Source organism: Malaclemys terrapin, chromosome 3, assembly GCF_027887155.1.
Source record: "Malaclemys terrapin pileata isolate rMalTer1 chromosome 3, rMalTer1.hap1, whole genome shotgun sequence".
In the NCBI taxonomy this organism is placed as follows: domain Eukaryota; kingdom Metazoa; phylum Chordata; order Testudines; family Emydidae; genus Malaclemys; species Malaclemys terrapin.
In genome coordinates, this window is record NC_071507.1 from 142,828,027 (window position 1) to 142,847,329 (window position 19,303).

Below are 19,303 nucleotides of genomic sequence, written 5' to 3' on the forward strand. Positions count from 1 at the left end.
ACTTCCTCCATCTTCTGAAACAGGTGGTCTCAAATACATTCCAAGAATTTATTGGACATTGTGTTTTGCCCTATTACTTTTGTAACAGATGTCTGCGTAGTTAAAGTTCTCTATTATTACCAGGGGTCTTGGATTCTGGATATTGCTGTTACTTGTTGTAGAAATGCCTCATCCACCTCCTCTGCCTGATTTGGTGGTCTATAGTGACCCCTACCATGACATCACTCTTGTTTCCCCTCTACCCCTGCTTATCTTCACCTAGAAACTTTCAGCTGGTCTGCATCTGACCTACTTCTGGACTTCAGAACAAGTGTATATGTTCTTGATGTATAATGCAACACCTTCTCCCTTTTTTCCCTGCCTGAACAAGCTCTACTCTTCTATACCAATATTCCAATCATGAGGTTTATCCCACCAAGACTTATCAGTGAGGCCAATTAAGTCATAATATGTGTACTACTACTTCCAGTTCTTCCTATTTATTCCCCATGTTCTTGCATTTGTGTATAGTCATCCCACGATGTTGAGCACATTCCCCTGCTCTTTTTCCTCTTGTTGCTCCTATTGACCTGGTTGTAATTTTCCATTTTGCCCCTATCCCTCCTCCCCCAACATCTAGCTCTCTGTTTGTTGCCTTTTTTTGTGCCTACTTGGGACTTTTGTCACCTGCCCCCTTTGAACCTAGTTTAAAATGAGCTATTATGCTGTAAAGCCATAGCTTGTTTACATACAGTATTTGGTAAATAACCCAGTTCTTAAGTGGTGCTATGAAATAAGTCCAGTCTTCAAGTTTATATCTTTGTTTTTTCTAGCCCTTCTGTTCCCTTTTCAGCCATTAATCTTCCTGTCTGACATATTGGATTCTTATTTAATTAGACTTGTCATTACCAGTATACATTTAATCAATTCAGATGTACTGGACTTAACACCCAAATGAAACATTCATAAATAGATTATATAAAAGCTGTCTTTAGAAGAGCAGTAAAATGCCATTCTATAAACTCAGTCTCAAACCCAATGTACATTTAATCTCCTGGAAACCCTGTGGTGGTGAGCTGGGATGATAGAGGGAGGAAGAAATCACAGCAGGGGATGAAGAGAAATGAGAGTAAAGACTAAAGATTTCATTTCAGAATGAGGGATTCTAGATCATAGGATTGTGTTCAGAAAAGCTGGTTTAAAGGTTGGGAACAGCAGGAGCTACAAAGAAAGGACATTTCCTGATTTAAGGCACAGTGGGGGAAAAAAATTGTGAACATTATCCTTTAATTTCTGGACCTCCATATTTATTATGATGGTTTCTAATACATGTTTAAAATATTTTGTTCATTGCGATTGTTTATGTAAATATATATTTCCATACTTCAGTAAATTACAGTGCAAATTTTTTTCTCAATTACTACTTATAATAGATTCAGAAGGAAGCTACCTCTGTATCATCTTGGATGTAAAAGCAGGAGCTTGGATGAACACCAAAAGGAAAATGTCTGCAGTGCACTAATTTAATGGATGTGAAACATTTTAGTCTTGAATTGTATATTTTCTTGTAAATAACAGGGAAATTTAACTTCTGAAGATCTGTTTGCCTAATAAAGTTTAATTCAAATTTAACACTGATTGAAATTAAAGAACTTTGTCCGCTATTTGAACTTGTTACCCTTCTCCTCAAAAGTGTAACTATTGCTAATAGACACAATATTCATTTTACAAAAAATTGTCAGTGTAGGAGAGAATATGGTAATGTTTATTGTACATTGAAAAGCAGACCTGTAGAGGACCAAACCTAAATGGGTACTGCTAAAAACAAAGGGGTCATCTTCCTGAAAGGATATTTTGAAAAACTCTGGAATTAGGAAGATTTTTGTGGGGAGGTGGCTGCTGTATATAAACTTAGCTTTGCTAGAGTAAGATGGTAAAATATTGCTAAAAATTTCCCCAAAATAAATCTCCATGTCCCTTTTTTTCATAGACAGTGAAGAAATTGAATCTGTTGCACGTAAATCATTACCTCAAAGCTTATTTAGTTTTTGGCCTTTCATACTTTGTTAGCATGAAAAGTACTTACACATTGTAGAGAACAGGGAGCTAATGATCATTAAAGTGTTCAGTTTATCTAGCAACTGACGCTGAAGCATGAAGCACGAAGCACTTCAGAAATAATTAGGTTACTTTTTTTTGCTCTTTTTACTTTAGAAATATCACAAATACGAAGTCTTGCCAGAGTCTTCCTTAGAGGACTAAAAAACTGGAGGGGGAACCCCAATCTGTTCTTAATAGAATGTTTAAAGAAATTTTCCATGTTGAGATGTCCTACCCATACATTTTAAGCTTTTTTTTTCCCCTTCAAACTACCCATTAGAAAACCCATCGACAATTCTTTTTTAAAGTAGTTTTACTTATGTAGTTACATATTACATATCCATGCTATACCTTTTTACAGATGCTTCTGGGCAGCACTTTCAGAAAATGTCAACACCAAATAAGAGTGCTTTGTATTCTAACAAGAAGCTTAAAACAAGTACACAAATCTGAAACTCTGTTAAGAGTGAGCCTGTGAGTCTCAATTTTTATATCCCCCGTTCCATTTACTCCCTCCTCCCTTTTGCACAAAGATAGCTAAAATGTTAATTCTGCTGGCCAAATCCATCTCACTGGATAACTTGAAGGATACAGTCGAATTCCAGCTGAAGCTATCTACAAGGTATGCTTCTTGGCCCATAGGTGTAACCTTTTGCTGTTTTTTTTTTTTTTTTGGTCTGTTTAAAAAACACCAATCTGTTAATCAGACTAACTTTTATTCTGCTGGAAGTCTTTGCCTCTGACATTTTCTTATCTACAAGTGGAAGTTGCTGCCTCTATAAAAAGAGAGTACCTGTTCAAGGAATAAGTACAGCATACTTTTGAGATGGTATGTGAAATTCAAAAACTCTGCAATGTCCTAGGAACCCACCTTTCTAATAATGTGGCAGTCTTAATCTCCTAGTGGAAGAGGAGCTGAGTGTGCTTCAGTGTTTAAACCAATCTCTATTAGAGGGGGCAAATTATCTCAGGCACTGATGTAGCCAAGATAAGTGTGATTAAAAACTGGATACTGTTTTCACATTTAAAGTTTTCAACCCTGCACAGGCGACAGAGGAAAGTAGTAATGCATCTATAAGGAATTTACTTACACTACTGAAAAAAAGATTTGTTGATTTCACGGTTTCAGTGTGCATGGGAAGAGTTGGAGGGAAAATTTTACACAGATATGTGCTTTGTAAATATTTCTATAGAATACAATATATTTCTCCGTGGAATAAGATGTTTTTCCTTTAATGCTTTGCTCCTTGGAACTTGAGTTTGAGGGTAGAAACATCAAGGAAGTGCACTTAAACCTGCTGTATCAAATTTGGAAACCTACTACCTGCCAAAATGCCCCATCATTCTGTATAGGATGCTTCACAGCTTTTTTTTAGAGCCAAGCTTTGATACCCAGATTTAGGCAAAAAAAACCTGTTAGAATGTCAGCCTTCAGCAAAACTGTTTTGTTTGTTCCCCAGAGAGATACATCTCAGGAAGCCCTTAGTCAAGTGACCCCAGATTAGGATCAATATTCCTACCTCAAACCCCTACAAAGCACACCAAATTTCAAGGCAACCAAGCACATAATACAGCATTTAGAAGAGCCATGTTTTAAAGAGAGCTGGTCTCAATCTTGACTGTAGTACAGCTGGCCTCCACTATAATTACTGAATGTATGCCAAGACCTAGGACCTGTTTAAACATGTGCTGGGAGGTGCAGGCAAAGGGCAGGGGAGCAGGCTTTCTAGCAGCAGTCTAAAAGCGTCGCAAATAAGAATTAAAAAATGAAGTGCAGGAATGTCACAGTGAATAAGCCAGCAATCAGCGTAATACTTCCTTGGATGAAATTTCCTGCAGAAAACTTCACTCGTCCTTCAACTGCTGGAAAAACAGGTCCCCTTCTAGAGATGTAACTGGAAACTACTTCAACATCAAGATCACCTAGATAAACAGAAGTTTTATATATATATGTGAAATTAATAGTAATGTTAAATAGCACCCCCAAACTTTGTATTCTTCATTCTCATTTTAAACTAATTTCCCTTGAAGAAGGAATTGCTTTCTACTACATTTTCATATTCAGGAGAGCACAATTATTTATGACAGTGGTTTTCAACCTGTGGTCTGCAGACCCCTGGGGGTCCACAGACTATGTCTAAGATTTCCAAAGGGGTCCACTCCTCCATTTGAAAATTTTTAGGGTTGCAAACCACTGGTTTATGACATCAAGGGACTGGGGAAATCACAATGGATTATAAATGTGTCTTTTACGGGGATGGAGAGCTAGAACAATTCAACTATTGTGAAAAGTTTTTTCCAGAATGTCACAGTGGGCAGCTGAAAGTTTATTGGGAAAAGCATTGCCCTTGCCATAGTTACTTTGGTTTATCTTTGTAGGATTACTAGTGCATATCTAGCATGTTTACACACACAGGGATCCAGAGTCCCATTTCCAAACGATTCTCTGACACTGCTTTGTTATGCAGGTAACAGGTATGTATAGCTGAGAGGTTATGCACTGTACCTTTCCAGTGTTACATCTTTAGTATGTTTAGGAACTGTGTGCTTCCTTGTGCACACAGACTCCATGTGAATTTTCCATCAGTATGTTAATTTATTTCTGCAGAGGGTTTTACTGGGAGTTGTTTTAACATTACAAAAGAAGTGGTAACTATGCAAAATATATTCACCTAATGAAGATAAAGGCACTATAGATTAACTGACTTTGAAATAGCTCTGGCTCAAAAGATCCCATCTGTGAGGGACGTGATAACCATAGACTCTCAGACTAAGGTCAGAAAGGACCACCACTGAACTCTTGAACATTGCGGGCTACAGACCCTCACCCCACCCCTCTAATAGACCCCTAGCCTCTGACTGAGTTACTGAAGTCCTCAAATCATGGTTTAAAGACTTCAAGTTACAGATACTCCACCATTTACACTAGTTTAAACCTGCATGTGAGCCAGGCTCTATGCTAAAGAGGAAGGTGAAAAACTCCCAGGTCTCTGCCAATCTGACTCAGGGGAAAATTCCTTCCCTACCCAAATACGGCGATCAGTTAAACCTGGAGCATGTGAGCAAGACCCACCAGCCAGACACCTGGGAAAGAATTCTCTGTAGTAACTCAGAGCTCTCCCCATCTACTGTCCCAGATCCACCCATTGGGGATTTTTGCTACTGGCAGTTGCCAATAGGCCACATGCCATTGCAGGCAGTCCTGTCATACCAGTCCCTCCATAAAACTATCAAGCTCAGTTTTGCAGGTTTTTTGCCCCCACTGCTCCCCTTAGGAGGTGGCTCCAGAACATCACCCCTCTGATGGTTAGAAACCTTCACATAATTTCAATCTTAAACTTGTTGATGGCCAATTTATATCCCATTTGTTCTTGTGTCTACACTGGTGCTTAACTTAAACAAGTCCTCTCCCACCCTGGTATTTATCCCTCTGGTGTATTTATAGAGAGCAATCATCTCTCCCCTCAGCCTTCTTTTGGTTAGGCTAAACAAGCCAAGCTCTTTGAGTCTCCCCTCAAAGTAGGTTTTCCATTCCTCAGATAATCTGAGTAGCCCTTCTCTGCAGCTGTTCCAATTTGAATTCATCCTTCTTAAACATGGGTGACCAGAACTGCACATAGTATTCCAGATGAGGTATCACTTCCCTGTCTCTACTGGAAATACTTCACCAGATGCATCATAGGATTGCATTAGTCTTTTTCTCAGCCATATCACATTGACAGCTCATAGTCATCCTGTGATCAACCAATACACCCACATCTTTCTCCTCCTCTGTCATTTCCAACTGACATAAGTCCCTATCTTATAGCAAAAATTCTTCTTGTTAGTCCCTAAATGCATGATCTTGCACTTTGTACTATTAAATTTCATCTCATTTTTATTACTCTAGTTTACAAGGTCATCCAGATCTTGTATGATATTACAGTCCTCCCCCATATTAACAATATCTCCCACCTTTGTGTCATCCACAAATTTTATTACCTCACTTTTTATGCCAAAGTCAGTAATAAAAAATGTTAAATAAGATTGATCCCAAGACTGCTCCTTGAGGAACTCCACTAGTAACCTCCCTCCAACCTGACAGTTCACCTTTCAGTATGACCCATTGTAATCTCCCCTTTAACCAATGTCTTATCCACCTTTCAAGTCTCATATTAATCCCCATCTTCTCCAATTTAATAATTTCTCATGTTAAACTGTATCGAATGCCTTACTGAAATCCAGGTAGATAAAATCTGTTGCATTTCTATTGTCTAAAAAAACAGGAGATCAGGTTGCTCTGGCATGATCTACTTTGTGTAAAACCATGTTGTATTTTATCCCAATTATCGTTCACCTCTATGTCCTTAACTACTTTCTCTCTCAAAATTTGTTCCAAGACCTTGAATACAACTGAGGTCAAACTAACAGGCCTGTAGTTTCCTAGATCACATTTCCCCACCCCCCCTTTCTTAAAAATAGGATCTATAATAGCAATTCTCCAGACATAGGATATGACTAATGAGTTTACACATTCATTAAAATCCTTGCTATTGGACTTGCAATTTCATGTGCCAGTTCCTTTAATATTCTTGGATGGAGCTTATCCAGGCCCCCCAATTTAGCCCCATTAAGCTATTTGAGTTTAACTTCCACCTCAGATGTGTAATTTCTACCTCCATATCCTCATTGCCATTAGCCACCCTGCCACTACCCCAAGCTCTTCATTAGCCTCATAAACAAATACTTTGCCTCAGTTTTTAAAGTGTTGGACCATGCATAGATAATCTCATCTCCACCCCATTCTCAGCAATCCCACTTCTTCTTCCCTTACTTATATGGCTATAGAACCTTTTACTATCGGTTTTAATTTCCTTTGCAAAGTCCAACTCTGCTTGGCTTTGGGGAGCTCTTACTTTATCCCTACACTTTATGACCTCCAAAAAGTAGCTTTCATTACTGATCCCTCCCTGCTTCCATTTCTTGCAGGCCTTCTGCTTTCTCTTAATCACCTGTTTGAAATACTCACTCAGCCAGCTTGGTCTGCAACCCTTCCCTACGAATTTTTCCCCTTGTTTGGGATGCAGGCTTCAGATAGTTTCTACAGCTTTGGACTTAAGTAATTCAAAGCCTCCTCCACATTCAGCTCTTTCAGTTCTTCAGTCCAGTCCATTTCCCTAAACAGTTCCCTTCAACTGAAATCAAGGACCCTTGTTGCAGATCTATTTTTGTTTATCCTTCCACTTAGTTTAAATTGAATTAGCTCATGATCACTCAAAACAAAGATGTCCTCTATGATCAGTTCTTCTATGAGATCCTCACTAATCACCCCTACCAAATCTAAAATGGCATCACCTTTTGTTGAAGACCAAAAGGGAACTTTCTTTATATTTTTGTGGACTGAGCTAACAGGACAGTAGCCAGTCTGGAAATGGGAGACCCATCAAAGTCAGGTAACATTACAGACCAAATGAAAACTTGTGCTAGATCTAGAAGCATGCCTTTACAGGGTACTCTGTTTTATGGAAGGCTGTCCTTTATTCAAATTCATTTCTGAAGATACACAAACAAGTGGCTATTAACTATATGTTAAACATGAAATCCTTTAAAAGTTTTTCTTCCTAACAGATTTGGATGGCAGCTATACAGGGCAGAGTATTGTACTTGCTAAACACTTAAATGCTGTTTTAAGTATTCTTAAAATGGCGTTAGAAAAATCCATTCATTTTCTTTCCCTCTGGTGCTGGCTTGGCTTTTATTCTTGTACCATCAGTTGCATGTTGATGCTATATACTCGCTCGTGACTAGTCAATCTGATACAGGGCTCCAATAGGAGCAAAAGACGCAGCGCTAGCTTTTAAACTGCTGGCTCTATTTTGTACAGAAAAAGGATTTTTTTTCCCTTTCTATAACCTGTTTCCATGTTGTCCAGTGGATACCTCAGTACCTGGCGATGCAGCTTTGGTGATCCACACACGACACTGACTCTCCTTTAGATTTTAGACGAACCTTTTTGGTAAAAGCTACTTGAGCAAGTATATTTCTAGTGGGTAGCATGGTTGAGGTGTAGATGAAAGCAGCCACTCTCTTTTCATTTATTATTGTGCACGACGTACTTATTGCAGATACCACCGGTGGCCCCTCTGGCACGCTTCTGCTCATTTCCTTAAAATGATATGTTAGTGACACTGGTTCCTGCTCTGTGCTAGTCTAAGCTGTTACATGCAGCCAGAGAACCTGATTCTGAGAGATGCTGATTTCAATGGAAGTTGCAGGCGCTTAGTTTCTCTCAGGATCAGGCCTAACAATTATCAACTGAAAGATACGGAGTTAAATCAGGATGATTAGCCCTGAGTGTTCAGCGACTCAAAGCAAATTATATCCATTCTATTTAAGATGAAATCGTGAGGTCTCGTATTATAGCAACATCTTTAACATTCTTAAAACTAGGGGGATGTTAGTCTTTGATGTCCACTACATGGCTAATCGCTTGCTACATATTCAATATGGAGTGTCTATGCTTACCCTGATTGTGACTCAGTGATTTATTTTTTAGCATAGAATATCCATCTCCTCCCTGCTGCAGAAAAGAAGGAAGAATCACTTTGTACGTTTCATCCATTTGGAGTGGTACATAGGCTGGTACTCTACAGGCCGTGCAAAGAACTTCTATGCTGACAACTCTGCTTCCTGGTGGTCTGGAAAGATCGTAGACCACATGAATGCCTAGGAGAAAACACATTTTTAGACATCACTTTAAATAGCTCCAATTGAGCACCTGAGATCCATAAAATCATTAAACTGACACTCTACACTTCCGCATGTGAGAATTGTGACTTTTGAAAGAGAACATTCTTATTGTAAATAGCTTTCTACCCTGTCCCCCTCTTACACACAAATCAGCTTTTACTCTTTACTCCAGAAAATTCATGGTTACTAGAACTGTGAGAACAGAGGGAGCATCCCATCTCAAGCTCCATACCCTTTTTCTTTTCCCGGTTCCCTCCTGGCTGCTGACACACACAAACAGTTCATTGGGGAGTGGGTGGGATTATGATATTGGAGTCAGAGACCTCCCCTCTTCACCATATTCCTTGTCTGCCTCCTTGTCATGCATTTGTTTACATACTATTATCTTACTGGTTGAAATGAGCTAGTATGAAGGAATGTGCCATCACATGGTTATTACTGATCGTGGCTATGTTCTTCATTCTTTTTTATACTGTAGCTACTAAATCAAATCAATCTAGGCTCTATGGACTTCTTGGCCTCCTTGTACACTATGTATGGAAGTTTAAGTAGTGATGGTATAACTCGGGCCATAACTCATTAATACAGTATTAAAATGCAGAGCCAGACAATGAAACCTACCAACCATGCAATTACATTAAGGTGTCTCTTAATTTGAGGGCAACAGCATGAACGTGCAGTAGAGCTAGCATTAAAGGAAGTACAAACAGGTCAAGATAATCACCAGTCGAGTACAGGAAACAACTCCTTTCAAAAGGATTAGTAATCCAATCAATATAGTTATGAGGGTACCTCACAGTCAGATCATAGCACAGTGACACTGGTGACAAACTGGCCAGAGAGAAAGGACAGTTGAGGTTATCCACTGGACTGATTTAGCGCAGTTTTTTTACCAGAGGATTGAAAACAGGAACCAGGAAATAGGAGTCTGCAGGGAAGCCAGACACACCTCTCTAGGTCAATTTTAAGCAGAATGTTATTTTACCTTCCTTAGAGGCAGGTATCCTAATTAGTCAAAAGTGCCAGTCAAGCCATTGCTATAACAAACAGATTATTGAAATAAAGGGGAGTACCCTACCCACTGCTCTGGAACTGCTACAGTACAAGCTGTATTACAGAATCTAGTGCAGCTGCTCCCGCATGTCTCCTCAGGCTGGTTAAAAACGTTCTTACATGAACAGACATGAATGAGATGTTTCTTACCTGGTCATTCTCTTTCTGTTAGTAGTTTCTATCCTCATTCATTACTAATGGATTAATGTCCCCCACCTATAGTATTTGGAGGTGGTCCAGTGTTGTTGCTGGAGGCCCTAGAACTAAGCCCTGCCTGTCAGCTCAGGCCACCTGAAGAGTTGTTCCAAAGCTAGAGAAATGCTCCAACAACCTATTATTAGCATTAAGAGAACAACTTGATATAGTGTATTAATGAACTTTAAGACAATATATGTCCAAGTTGCCCTTCAGAGAAAATTTTCAATTTTGTATTCTGGTCATTTACCAGACTAGCAAGACAGGATGATTTCAGAGAAAAGCTGCTAACAGAAAAAATTATCTGGTAATTTTTCTTATTCTGTTTCACAGCTTCTGTCCGCATTCATCACTAATGGGAAGTAGCAAGTAGTAAATCCTAGAAGTGGGGGGAGGGAATCATAGGGTTAGAAGGGACCACAAGGGTCATCTAGTCTAACCCCCATTTTTAGGAATAATTAAAAAAAAACCTCTGCTCATCCTTATTACATAGAATAATAGGCAGGACTGGATGCTCTTACCATATGTCATAAACAGAGAGTTAAGGGTTAATGCCTCTTTTACCTGTAAAGGGTTAAGAAGTTCACCTAGCCTAGCTGACACCTGACCAGAGAAACTAATGGGAGGATAAGATGGTTCAAAGGGAAGGAGGGAAGTTCCCTTTGTCTGTGTAAGTTTCATTTTGACTGGAGTGGGAAAGCTCCAGAATTCAGCATCTTATTAAGTAGTGAGTATTAGGGAAGGAAATAAATAGGTTTATGTTTATTTCTTTGTAACCTGTCTTGTGCAATTAGAGAAATAGTCAAATTGGGTATTTGGGTATTTTTTTTGTGTAACTAAGGTTTTGCCCAGGGGAACATCCTCTGTGTTTGGAATCTGTTGTCTGTGAGAGTAGCTGGTATGCTAATCTCTCCCAGAGGGTTTTCTTTTACCTTTCTTTTCTTTAATTAAAAACCTTTTTCTTATTACCTGATTGATTTTTCCTTGTTTTAAGATCCAAGGGGGTTGGATCTGGGTCCACCAGGAGTTGGTGGGAGAAAGGAAGGGGGATGGTTAATTTCTCCTTGTTTTAAGATCCAAGGGGTTGGATCTGTGTTCACCAGGGAATTGGTGAAGAGTCTCTCAAAGCTACCCAGGGAAGGGAATTAGTACTTGGGAGTGGTGGCAGCCAGACCAGATCTAAGCTGTTAATTGAGCTTAGAGCTTCTCATGCAGGTCCCCCACATCTGTACCCTAAAGTTCAGAGTGGAGAAGGAACCTTGACACCATATAAAACAAGAGATTTGTAAGCTAACAAGTTACATGGAAATCAACCTCGTAGCATCTTCCTACCAAAGGATGCCGTGGTAGAGGAATGGAAACTTACTTTGCACGTCTTCCTCAGATGAGGCTCAGACACGTATTCTCCAGTGCCCACTGGGACTTCTGTGAATAGTTTCCCAGATGCCCAGCATGCCAACTGGTGCAGAATTTAATGGCCTGCCTGTGGCAAACTTGAGGCCCTAATGCCCTGGCATTTTGGATGGCCAAAATGATGGCACTATCTCCCAGAAATTGTGGAAAGAACTTACCTTGAATAGAAAAGATTCTGGAGTTATAAGAATAACCTTTTCCTCATGACAACATCAGTGTGGTTCTTGTATAGATTGAGGAACTAATTCCAAAGCTTGCCTTTCAGAGGTAATGGCAATTAGAAAAACCAGCCACAGGACCTGTCTAATCTGTCATTGACTCATTTTGGCATCTGATGATACTCAAATGGAGCATCCGGTGAGCCTACCTACAGAATGCCACTAGGGCTGGTACCTGTTTTTATGGTGCTTGGGATGTAGGACTCCAACCCGTCATCCTGATGAAACCTTAATGTAACTCAGATCACCAGGACTTTGTATCACAATAGCATCTAGAGGTTAGGATCCCGATGTGCTTGGCACTGCACAAAGAGGCAGTTTCTGCTGCTTCCCCTTGCACTAGAAACGTACATTTGGCCAGATCAATACATGAGAATTCCTGGCTGAGTTCTGTCAAGATACCAAACTGTAATGGAGAATCCATGCTGAACTACACTTTTCTTCCAATGCCCAGGCTGTTACCTGTAGGTGTTCCTAGTCTGAATGAAGGAATCTCTGCTTCAAGAGATTTGGTCTCTTCAGCAGGTACAATGTGGGGTCCTTGACTATCTAGCAAGTCCAAAGTGCCTTCTGGGCCAGTGGAGACCTTCAGCTCTCCCTTTATCTTTATGTAAACTGTCTTAAAAGGCAGCAGATTGTTTTCTAACCAGGACATTATTTCCATTCCCACAGAGAAACTTTGAGCTCTGGTTACTCCCTGGTTTTGGAAGGGATACAATCAATCAATCATAAGACAACCTTGAATGGAAGGTAGTAGGCGACTTCTCTGTGATTGCCTGGTAGGTGGTCTCTTGCACCTTCTACTGGTGCAGCTGGTACTAGCCACTGTCATAGACCTTAATGGACTATTGGTCCAATTCCATGTGACTATGTTTGTGCTTTTTAGTTTTTTGTCCAGACACATTGTGATAGTGCTGTCAAAGTGAAGTAAAGGGATGTGTACTCTGTGCTTTTGGAAGTCTGTCTTCCAAATCTGCTCCCCAGTCAGGCTTGCTTCCAGAGTGAGTATGCAAGGTCTAGAGTGAAAATTGGGTTAACTCTCAGTATGTTGTTTGCACCCATCTGCGCACAAAGAGGCCTTCAGATGTGATCTTACAATGACACCTCATTTTCCACTGCATCAGTTGCATGTTTCTAGGCTCTCAAAGAATTTCTGCAGGCACATTTTCAGAAACCTGCTCAGGGGATAGAGCTGATGCACAATACCAGCAATCCTACTCATTGGAGACAACTGGCTACTGATGACCCCCTCAGGAAGTGACTGATGCAAAGTCTTGTATCTTTGCAAATCTTTACCGTTATGGTAAAATTACAGCCAGAGCCATGTCTGTTTTGAAATCTGGGTGAGCAATTCTCTGCATTGGGATCAAAAGCTCTTCTGGATTTTGAAGGACCTGTAGCTATGAATCCTTTCCAGCAGCTTTCCAGTTATGACTGAGTCTGTGTAAGGGGAGGGATAGCTCAGTGGTTTGAACATTGGCCTGCTAAACCCAGGGTTGTGAGTTCAATCCCTGAGGGGGCCATTTAGGGATATGGGGCAAAAATCTGTCTGGGGATTGGTCCTGCTTTGAGCACGGGGTTGGAGTAGATGATCTCCCGCGGTCCCTTCCAACCCTGATATTCTATGAGTCATCCCTGAACCAGACCCTGATTAAACCACATGCACAGATGAGTCACTCCTGTGCTAGGTTCCAGCCAAGCCACATGCCTGGAGCTGGTTTGGTGATTCATGAGTTGGAACTCTTCTCTACCCGATAGCAGAAACAGAATCCACAAGTCATAGCCTGCTCCAGGCTTGTTCCTCATCCTGCCTTGCTCTTACTCTCACCTTGTTCCAACCCTGCTCTGGACTCCTGATCCTGGCTCTGGCTGCTGCCACAGCTCTGACTGCTAGGCCTGACCATCCCCATCACGGTTTCTGATAGACTATTTCCCTGCACAAGGTACTGATTAGCATGCTAGCTATGCAGGGATATAGGATTAATGTGCGACCTGTGCTTTACTCTGACTACTACCTGTCACTTAAGACTCAGGATGCAGAGGGTGAATCGGAAGGATCTTGTGGTGGAACTGTAAGCTCTTGTACACAAATGCACCTCCCCTCCCAGTCATGCTGAGGATTTTGTTGGTTTGAAAGAAAACTTACTTAGGTTTCCTTGGAAGTTTCTGTTTGTAGCATAAATATGAAATTAAAGAATGTGTCAGCTTAAGCTTGGTTAAGGAAATAGATGTGTGTTGCAAAGAAAGGCCCTGACTCACAAGCAGAAGGGAGGCCTTGAAAACAATGAGTTATAAGGCCAGAAGGAATGAAGTAGATAGGATATCTGGCTCAAAGAATAACTGAGATAAGGGGACGCTTCTAAAAAGAAGACCTCTGGCTGATAAGGGTGACTGCAGATGGTTTTAAATAAGACAAAGGAAATCTGTCTAAAAAGGAGCCAACATAAATGTTCCCAGTATTATTTTAAAAGTAGAACCTATCTGAAGTCAGGTGCAATGGAAAACTGTTGGCCAGAAAGGCCTTGGGAAGAAAGGTGGTTGTAAATCTTATCTGAATTAAGACTGGAACAAAGAAGCAATTGTCTCAAATTGTTTTTTTAGCTGAAGTCAGTAATTGGCAATGACATCGCTTGTTTGTTAAAAGGTATAAAAAGAGTTTTGAATTTGAGGGTTCTTTGTTAGACCCTACCTGATCTGCCCAAATGAGATAGCTTTCCCTAGGCCTGGCCTACTTGTAAGTATAATGATCACGGCCATGAATACTTTGTTACTGTATTGGGTGTAGTGACTTTATTTTCAGGCTCTTAGGCATGTTTAGAGCAATTGTATAAAATACCATTTTGCCTTTGTACTTAATATAGGAATTTATGGTTAAATTAGTGTCTGGTAGTCTCCTATTATTAATATGAATTTCTAATATTAGTCATAATTCCAGCCCTACTCCAGATTTTTCTTTTACTAGAGGAATAATCCCTTCTTGGATACCCTTGCTATTGGTAGCAACCAATGGATTTTTTACGCTGGTTTTGATAGTGAGGGTTGAGACCTCTGTGATCTCTCAGCTACTAATTTCTCTGCCTCCACAAACAGCTCCTCATCTGGAAATTGGGATGCACAAGATATCTGTTTAGGATGAGTAATAGCTATTCATGGGCATAACATGGATTCCTTGTAGCCAGAGAGTTAGAAGCCATTGCTCATCACAAATCACATCAAGAGTTTGTCCAGGACAAAATCTGAGACATGTCACTCCAAGCAAGGATCATACCCCTAGATGAGGAAGGCTTTTCTTAGTAAAGTATATGCAATGTGTTTGGTCTGAAAGGGTATATCTGAAGCAGTGCATCATCGCTCTTATGAGCTATGGGGCTTTTTATTTGTCCATTTTTTTCTTCCTTTTTTGGAAGTAACAAACCTTCTGAAGCCAGTCTTACACTCCCAACATGTATGGAATTTGTTTTTATGGAAACATTTAGTTTAACATTTGGCTTTAATGAGAAGTCTACATTTAGATCTTATGATGTACTAGGGAGGTATCCAGGGGAAACTGTATGTAATATGGTATTTTACTAAATTAATGAGTTCCTTGTTAGCCACTAGCAGCATCCTGTACTGAAAAAGTCTTGCATGGTTTTTTTTGTTTGGTTGGTTGGTTGGTTTTTTTGGGGGGAGCGGGGGGAAGGGGGGAAGGAAGAGAGGATTCTTTGGTGATGTATGTGTGGTACTTGCCCTGGACGTTAGAGGCAGGAGGTAGCTTGCTATTTGTCCTGGTCTGGGGGATCATACCACCAAGGAGGGCTACTGGTACACATCTTGATTGTAGGAATAGCTTGCTAAGTGTCCAGGAGAATTTGAAAGGCTGCCTGCATTTCTCCTCCAGTCTAGCTAGCACCCACGTAAGTAGGAGCAGTCTAGTACCACTCGGGTCTTTACTCAGGTCTTGCCCATTACATCACTATGTAGACATGACGAGGTTAGGATTTCTAACATGCACTAACGTGGTGCACGTTAGTTGGTCCATGTAGACCCTGCTGGTGCACACGAGAAGTGCCCTAGTGTGCTTTAACGTAGTGCTGTTAACACACACTAGGGAACTCTTCGTGAGCACTAACAGGCATATGTGGACTAGTTAATGTGCAGCACATTAGTGCATATTAAAAATCCCATCCCCGGGTTGCCCATTTCCCCACCGTGCAGTCAAGCAGTCAGTCAGGATCATTTTGAACATGGGAAGGGATCTCACACTTACACCTCTGTAACCCCATGATGGTGCAGCGTGGTTGGGAATGGAATCCTCATCTCTTCTGGTCAGACTGCCTGAAGTACTCCTCAGGCTTTAATTTGGAGACAGTCATTGGGAGGGGCGAGAGCGAGAGACTCTTTCCTACCTTCCAGCTTCTAAGCCATTTCTGGGCAGTGCAAGGGTTTAAATTCTGGCTGATGATCAGAAGCCACAATTCCATTCTACTGCTGTGTGAAATCTGAGCCCTTTTCCCTGGCAGAGTGATGGTTGTGAGTGGAAGGCCAGACAACCACAATTCCCTTTATATTGCAGCCTGAGGCAGGACTGCCCTGGAAGGACAAGCTCCTCTGCTGGCCCAGACATGCTGCAGGGTTGGGGAAGAGGTGGTGAGCATGATACAGAACACTCGAGAGCCTCTGTGTAGCAGAAAAGCCCCAGCAAACACTACCTGGGGAAGGCAAAGGAAGGGTTTAACTCCTGTTTGCATCCATTGTCCACTGACAATTGCATACATTGTTCACTGACAATATTAACTGCTGCGCTGCAAAGGTGATGCTTGCTTTACCTTTTTGGGACCCCGAGGGGTTTGCCAGACTTATCTTTGAACATCATAAGAATCCCTCAATTCACAGGGGGAGGCAGGGGAGCAGTATAGGAGCCTTTTTTCTTTCCCTCAGGGAGAAGAGGCCCCACTTCAGTAGCCGGGGGTTAGGGAGGGACTTTGGCTCCTTTCAGGGGGGTCTCTCCCTCTGGCCCAGGTCTGTTGAGCAACCTACCTCCTGAGCTGGCTGGGTAGCGTCCTTCTCTCCCCCCAGATGCTCAGAAGCTCCTGCTCAGGCTTTTCTGCATTGGAGTCTCGGCTCCTTGGGGCAGGGTGGGGACCCGAGCTGCTGGTCTGACTCTGAGCCCTGTATCTGGCAGCGCGGGGCTCAGCTGGTTGGGAACAGGCAGGGCACAATTTGCCCTCAGTAGAGCATCTAAGTGCTGCCTCACGCAGGGAACATTACTTAGTTTTGTTCTGAGGGGGCAGAGGAGTCCTGCAGAGAAGCACGGGAACAACAGGTGCAGGTGGTTGAAGCCACCATGCTGCTATTTACCTGATCCAGGGAGGAGGGGGAAGACTGATGTCGCAGCCGCACAACAATGAATAAAAATAAAGTCAAAAACAAAATGGTGGGGGAAACTGAACCGCCAACTTGTTCCACCCCCAGAGGCAAAAAATCTGGTAGACTGAACAAAGGGGGAGAAGTTAGTCCTGTAGCCTCCAGCAACAACACTGACCTGCCTCTAGATTTCATTAGTGATGAAGGAGGAGAAAAGCTGTGCAACAGAATGGTGCACAGAACTACCACGAAGATAAATGTATTTTCAATTTTATTTCATTTCCATTTGGGGCAGTGCAGCTGGTTCCCCAGAGGTATAAATGCCAACAAGGGCAGCATGAAGTATGGCTATATTGGAAAGAGAATAATAATAATAATAAAAAAAAAAAAAAAAAAAAAAAAAAAAAAAGGGAGAGTAACTAACCCCCAATCTGCAGCAGCTCGCCAGTTCCTTGTCCATGTCTGCGCACACCATGCTCAAATGCTTCTTTGAGAGTGGAGCCTTTTAACTCAATCAGATCAAAAGTACTTCCAAATGGCAGCACAGCTAGCAGGTCCTCCATCGTAATAGTACCTTGGATAGAACAACACTTTATGTAAACAAATGTTCTTCATAATAAAGCACCTTACATATCTTGTTTAAGATCACTTAATAGTGTGCTACATAACCTATAAAGCCGTGTATCATTTGAAGCAATGTAATTTAATAGTACAGGAGTATAGACTCCATCTTTTGATCTGCATCTCAGTTTTCCAAACTGGCCAGCTAGACATATCTAAGGATTTTCTACCTCTGCTTACGTTGTGATACGCATAACCCACCTATACTGCAGCTTCACTAGTGGAAATGGGAGCAAGGTGACAACCTTTATGTGGTGCTTCTGCTACATATTAATAATGAACACAATGAATATTGTCAAAAGGCTACCAGACATCAGTTTGTCGATCTCCTGGTATGGATTAGTAATGCAAAAATCTGTCAAGAGTCCTTGTCTGGGACAGAAGCAGAGAACCATAGGACCAGCTTTACAGGTGTACCTACTTAATGTAGGAGGTCTGTCCCATGCTATGTATGACTATCTTCCAAAAGTTCTGAAGGAGAAGGACACGGACACTGTTGAGGACCTTCAGAACTTCCCAAAGATATGCCTGAAATATCACAAGCCTTTTTGGGATCGGGCTAAAGCTCTTAAGCATTGTCATGCAATCCTGAGGCACACAGGAAAGAATTCTGGGACAATGCCAACGTCCCAAGCAATCACCTTACTGCCAACTCCACAAAAGTACTTCCAGGCTTCAACCTACCCTGGAAACGGCGCAAAATGACTCTGGGCACCAGTCGCAAATGACGGACCTCACTGTAAATGAATACTCGCTTCAATTGTTTGCCAGCAACATCTCAGAATTTACACCAAGCCACTTCCCAAGCGACCTGCTGGCTCACTACTCTGAATTGGGTTATTTGAATGTTGCTTATCACCTCTCTTGCCATATGAAAGATGATAAGTGGAAAATGGCTACCTGTCAATCTGGGGACAAGAAAAAAACAGAAGTTCTTACAAAATTTAGCCAGCTTATCCTGTTGCTTTCAATTGCTATAGTAGTCCTACAAAATGAGTTATCCAAAATTAAAACAAATTGTTCTTAGATTTTATAATATTAGACTGAATATATGGCACCATAAGAGGATACAGAATTTACTTACTTATGTGGCAGAACATAACAGGTTTCTAACAGACATAGCCACCCTACATAAGTTTAGAACAGGAAGTGAAGAATACCATCTCCACTTCTTCTGAGCATAATGACAAGCCATAGTGGTAAAAACATCAGTGACCAAACCCTGCTAGTTCGGTCACCAGTGCCAGCATGGCTGCAGCTGCATTAGTGCTAAACTAACAGTGGGAGAAGTTGAGAATAGCCTCAGTGCAGATGCAGCCTAGGTGTCTAGGCCAGACTTACAAGAGGTAGTATGGCTGTAAGCTATTTCAGATTTTTATATGATCCAATTTTATCTGTTGGTGGAACTCTATTTTGATTATGTCTAGAATACTAAAATGGATAAGCTCTATTGAGAGAATATTATTCATTATTCTTAAAATTCCAGTATTTTATTGGTGCTTGCTCAATTAATTTGTTAATTCTGGGACTATACTGTATACCTTCAAGAACTGAAATATAGATATTAGTGGTTTCTGATTGCGTTTCAGAATCAGTTATGTATACAATGTGCTTAACTTTTATGCATGTTAGTGGTTCCAGTGAAACTA

General features: G+C 41.2%; 2 protein-coding genes across 3 annotated transcripts in view; one reads left to right on the top strand and one right to left on the bottom strand.

The window, feature by feature from the left end:
• SNX14 (sorting nexin 14) overlaps positions 1 to 1,611 on the top strand; it is an 82,915-nt gene extending 81,304 nt beyond the window's left edge. For both annotated transcript variants that reach the window (XM_054022550.1, XM_054022551.1), the window contains one exon: positions 1,413 to 1,611. In XM_054022550.1, coding sequence (XP_053878525.1) covers positions 1,413 to 1,451 — 39 coding nt within the window. In that variant the 3' untranslated portion in view covers positions 1,452 to 1,611. The remainder of the gene's footprint in view (positions 1 to 1,412) is intronic.
• Positions 1,612 to 2,776: 1,165 nt separating this feature from the next.
• The window catches only part of NT5E (5'-nucleotidase ecto), a 38,393-nt gene continuing 21,866 nt past the window's right edge, over positions 2,777 to 19,303 (bottom strand). The window contains exons 7-9 of the mRNA XM_054022552.1: positions 17,458 to 17,607; positions 8,584 to 8,784; positions 2,777 to 4,002 (exon numbers count right to left, since the gene is read on the bottom strand). Coding sequence (XP_053878527.1) covers positions 3,839 to 4,002; positions 8,584 to 8,784; positions 17,458 to 17,607 — 515 coding nt within the window. The 3' untranslated portion in view covers positions 2,777 to 3,838. The remainder of the gene's footprint in view (positions 4,003 to 8,583; positions 8,785 to 17,457; positions 17,608 to 19,303) is intronic.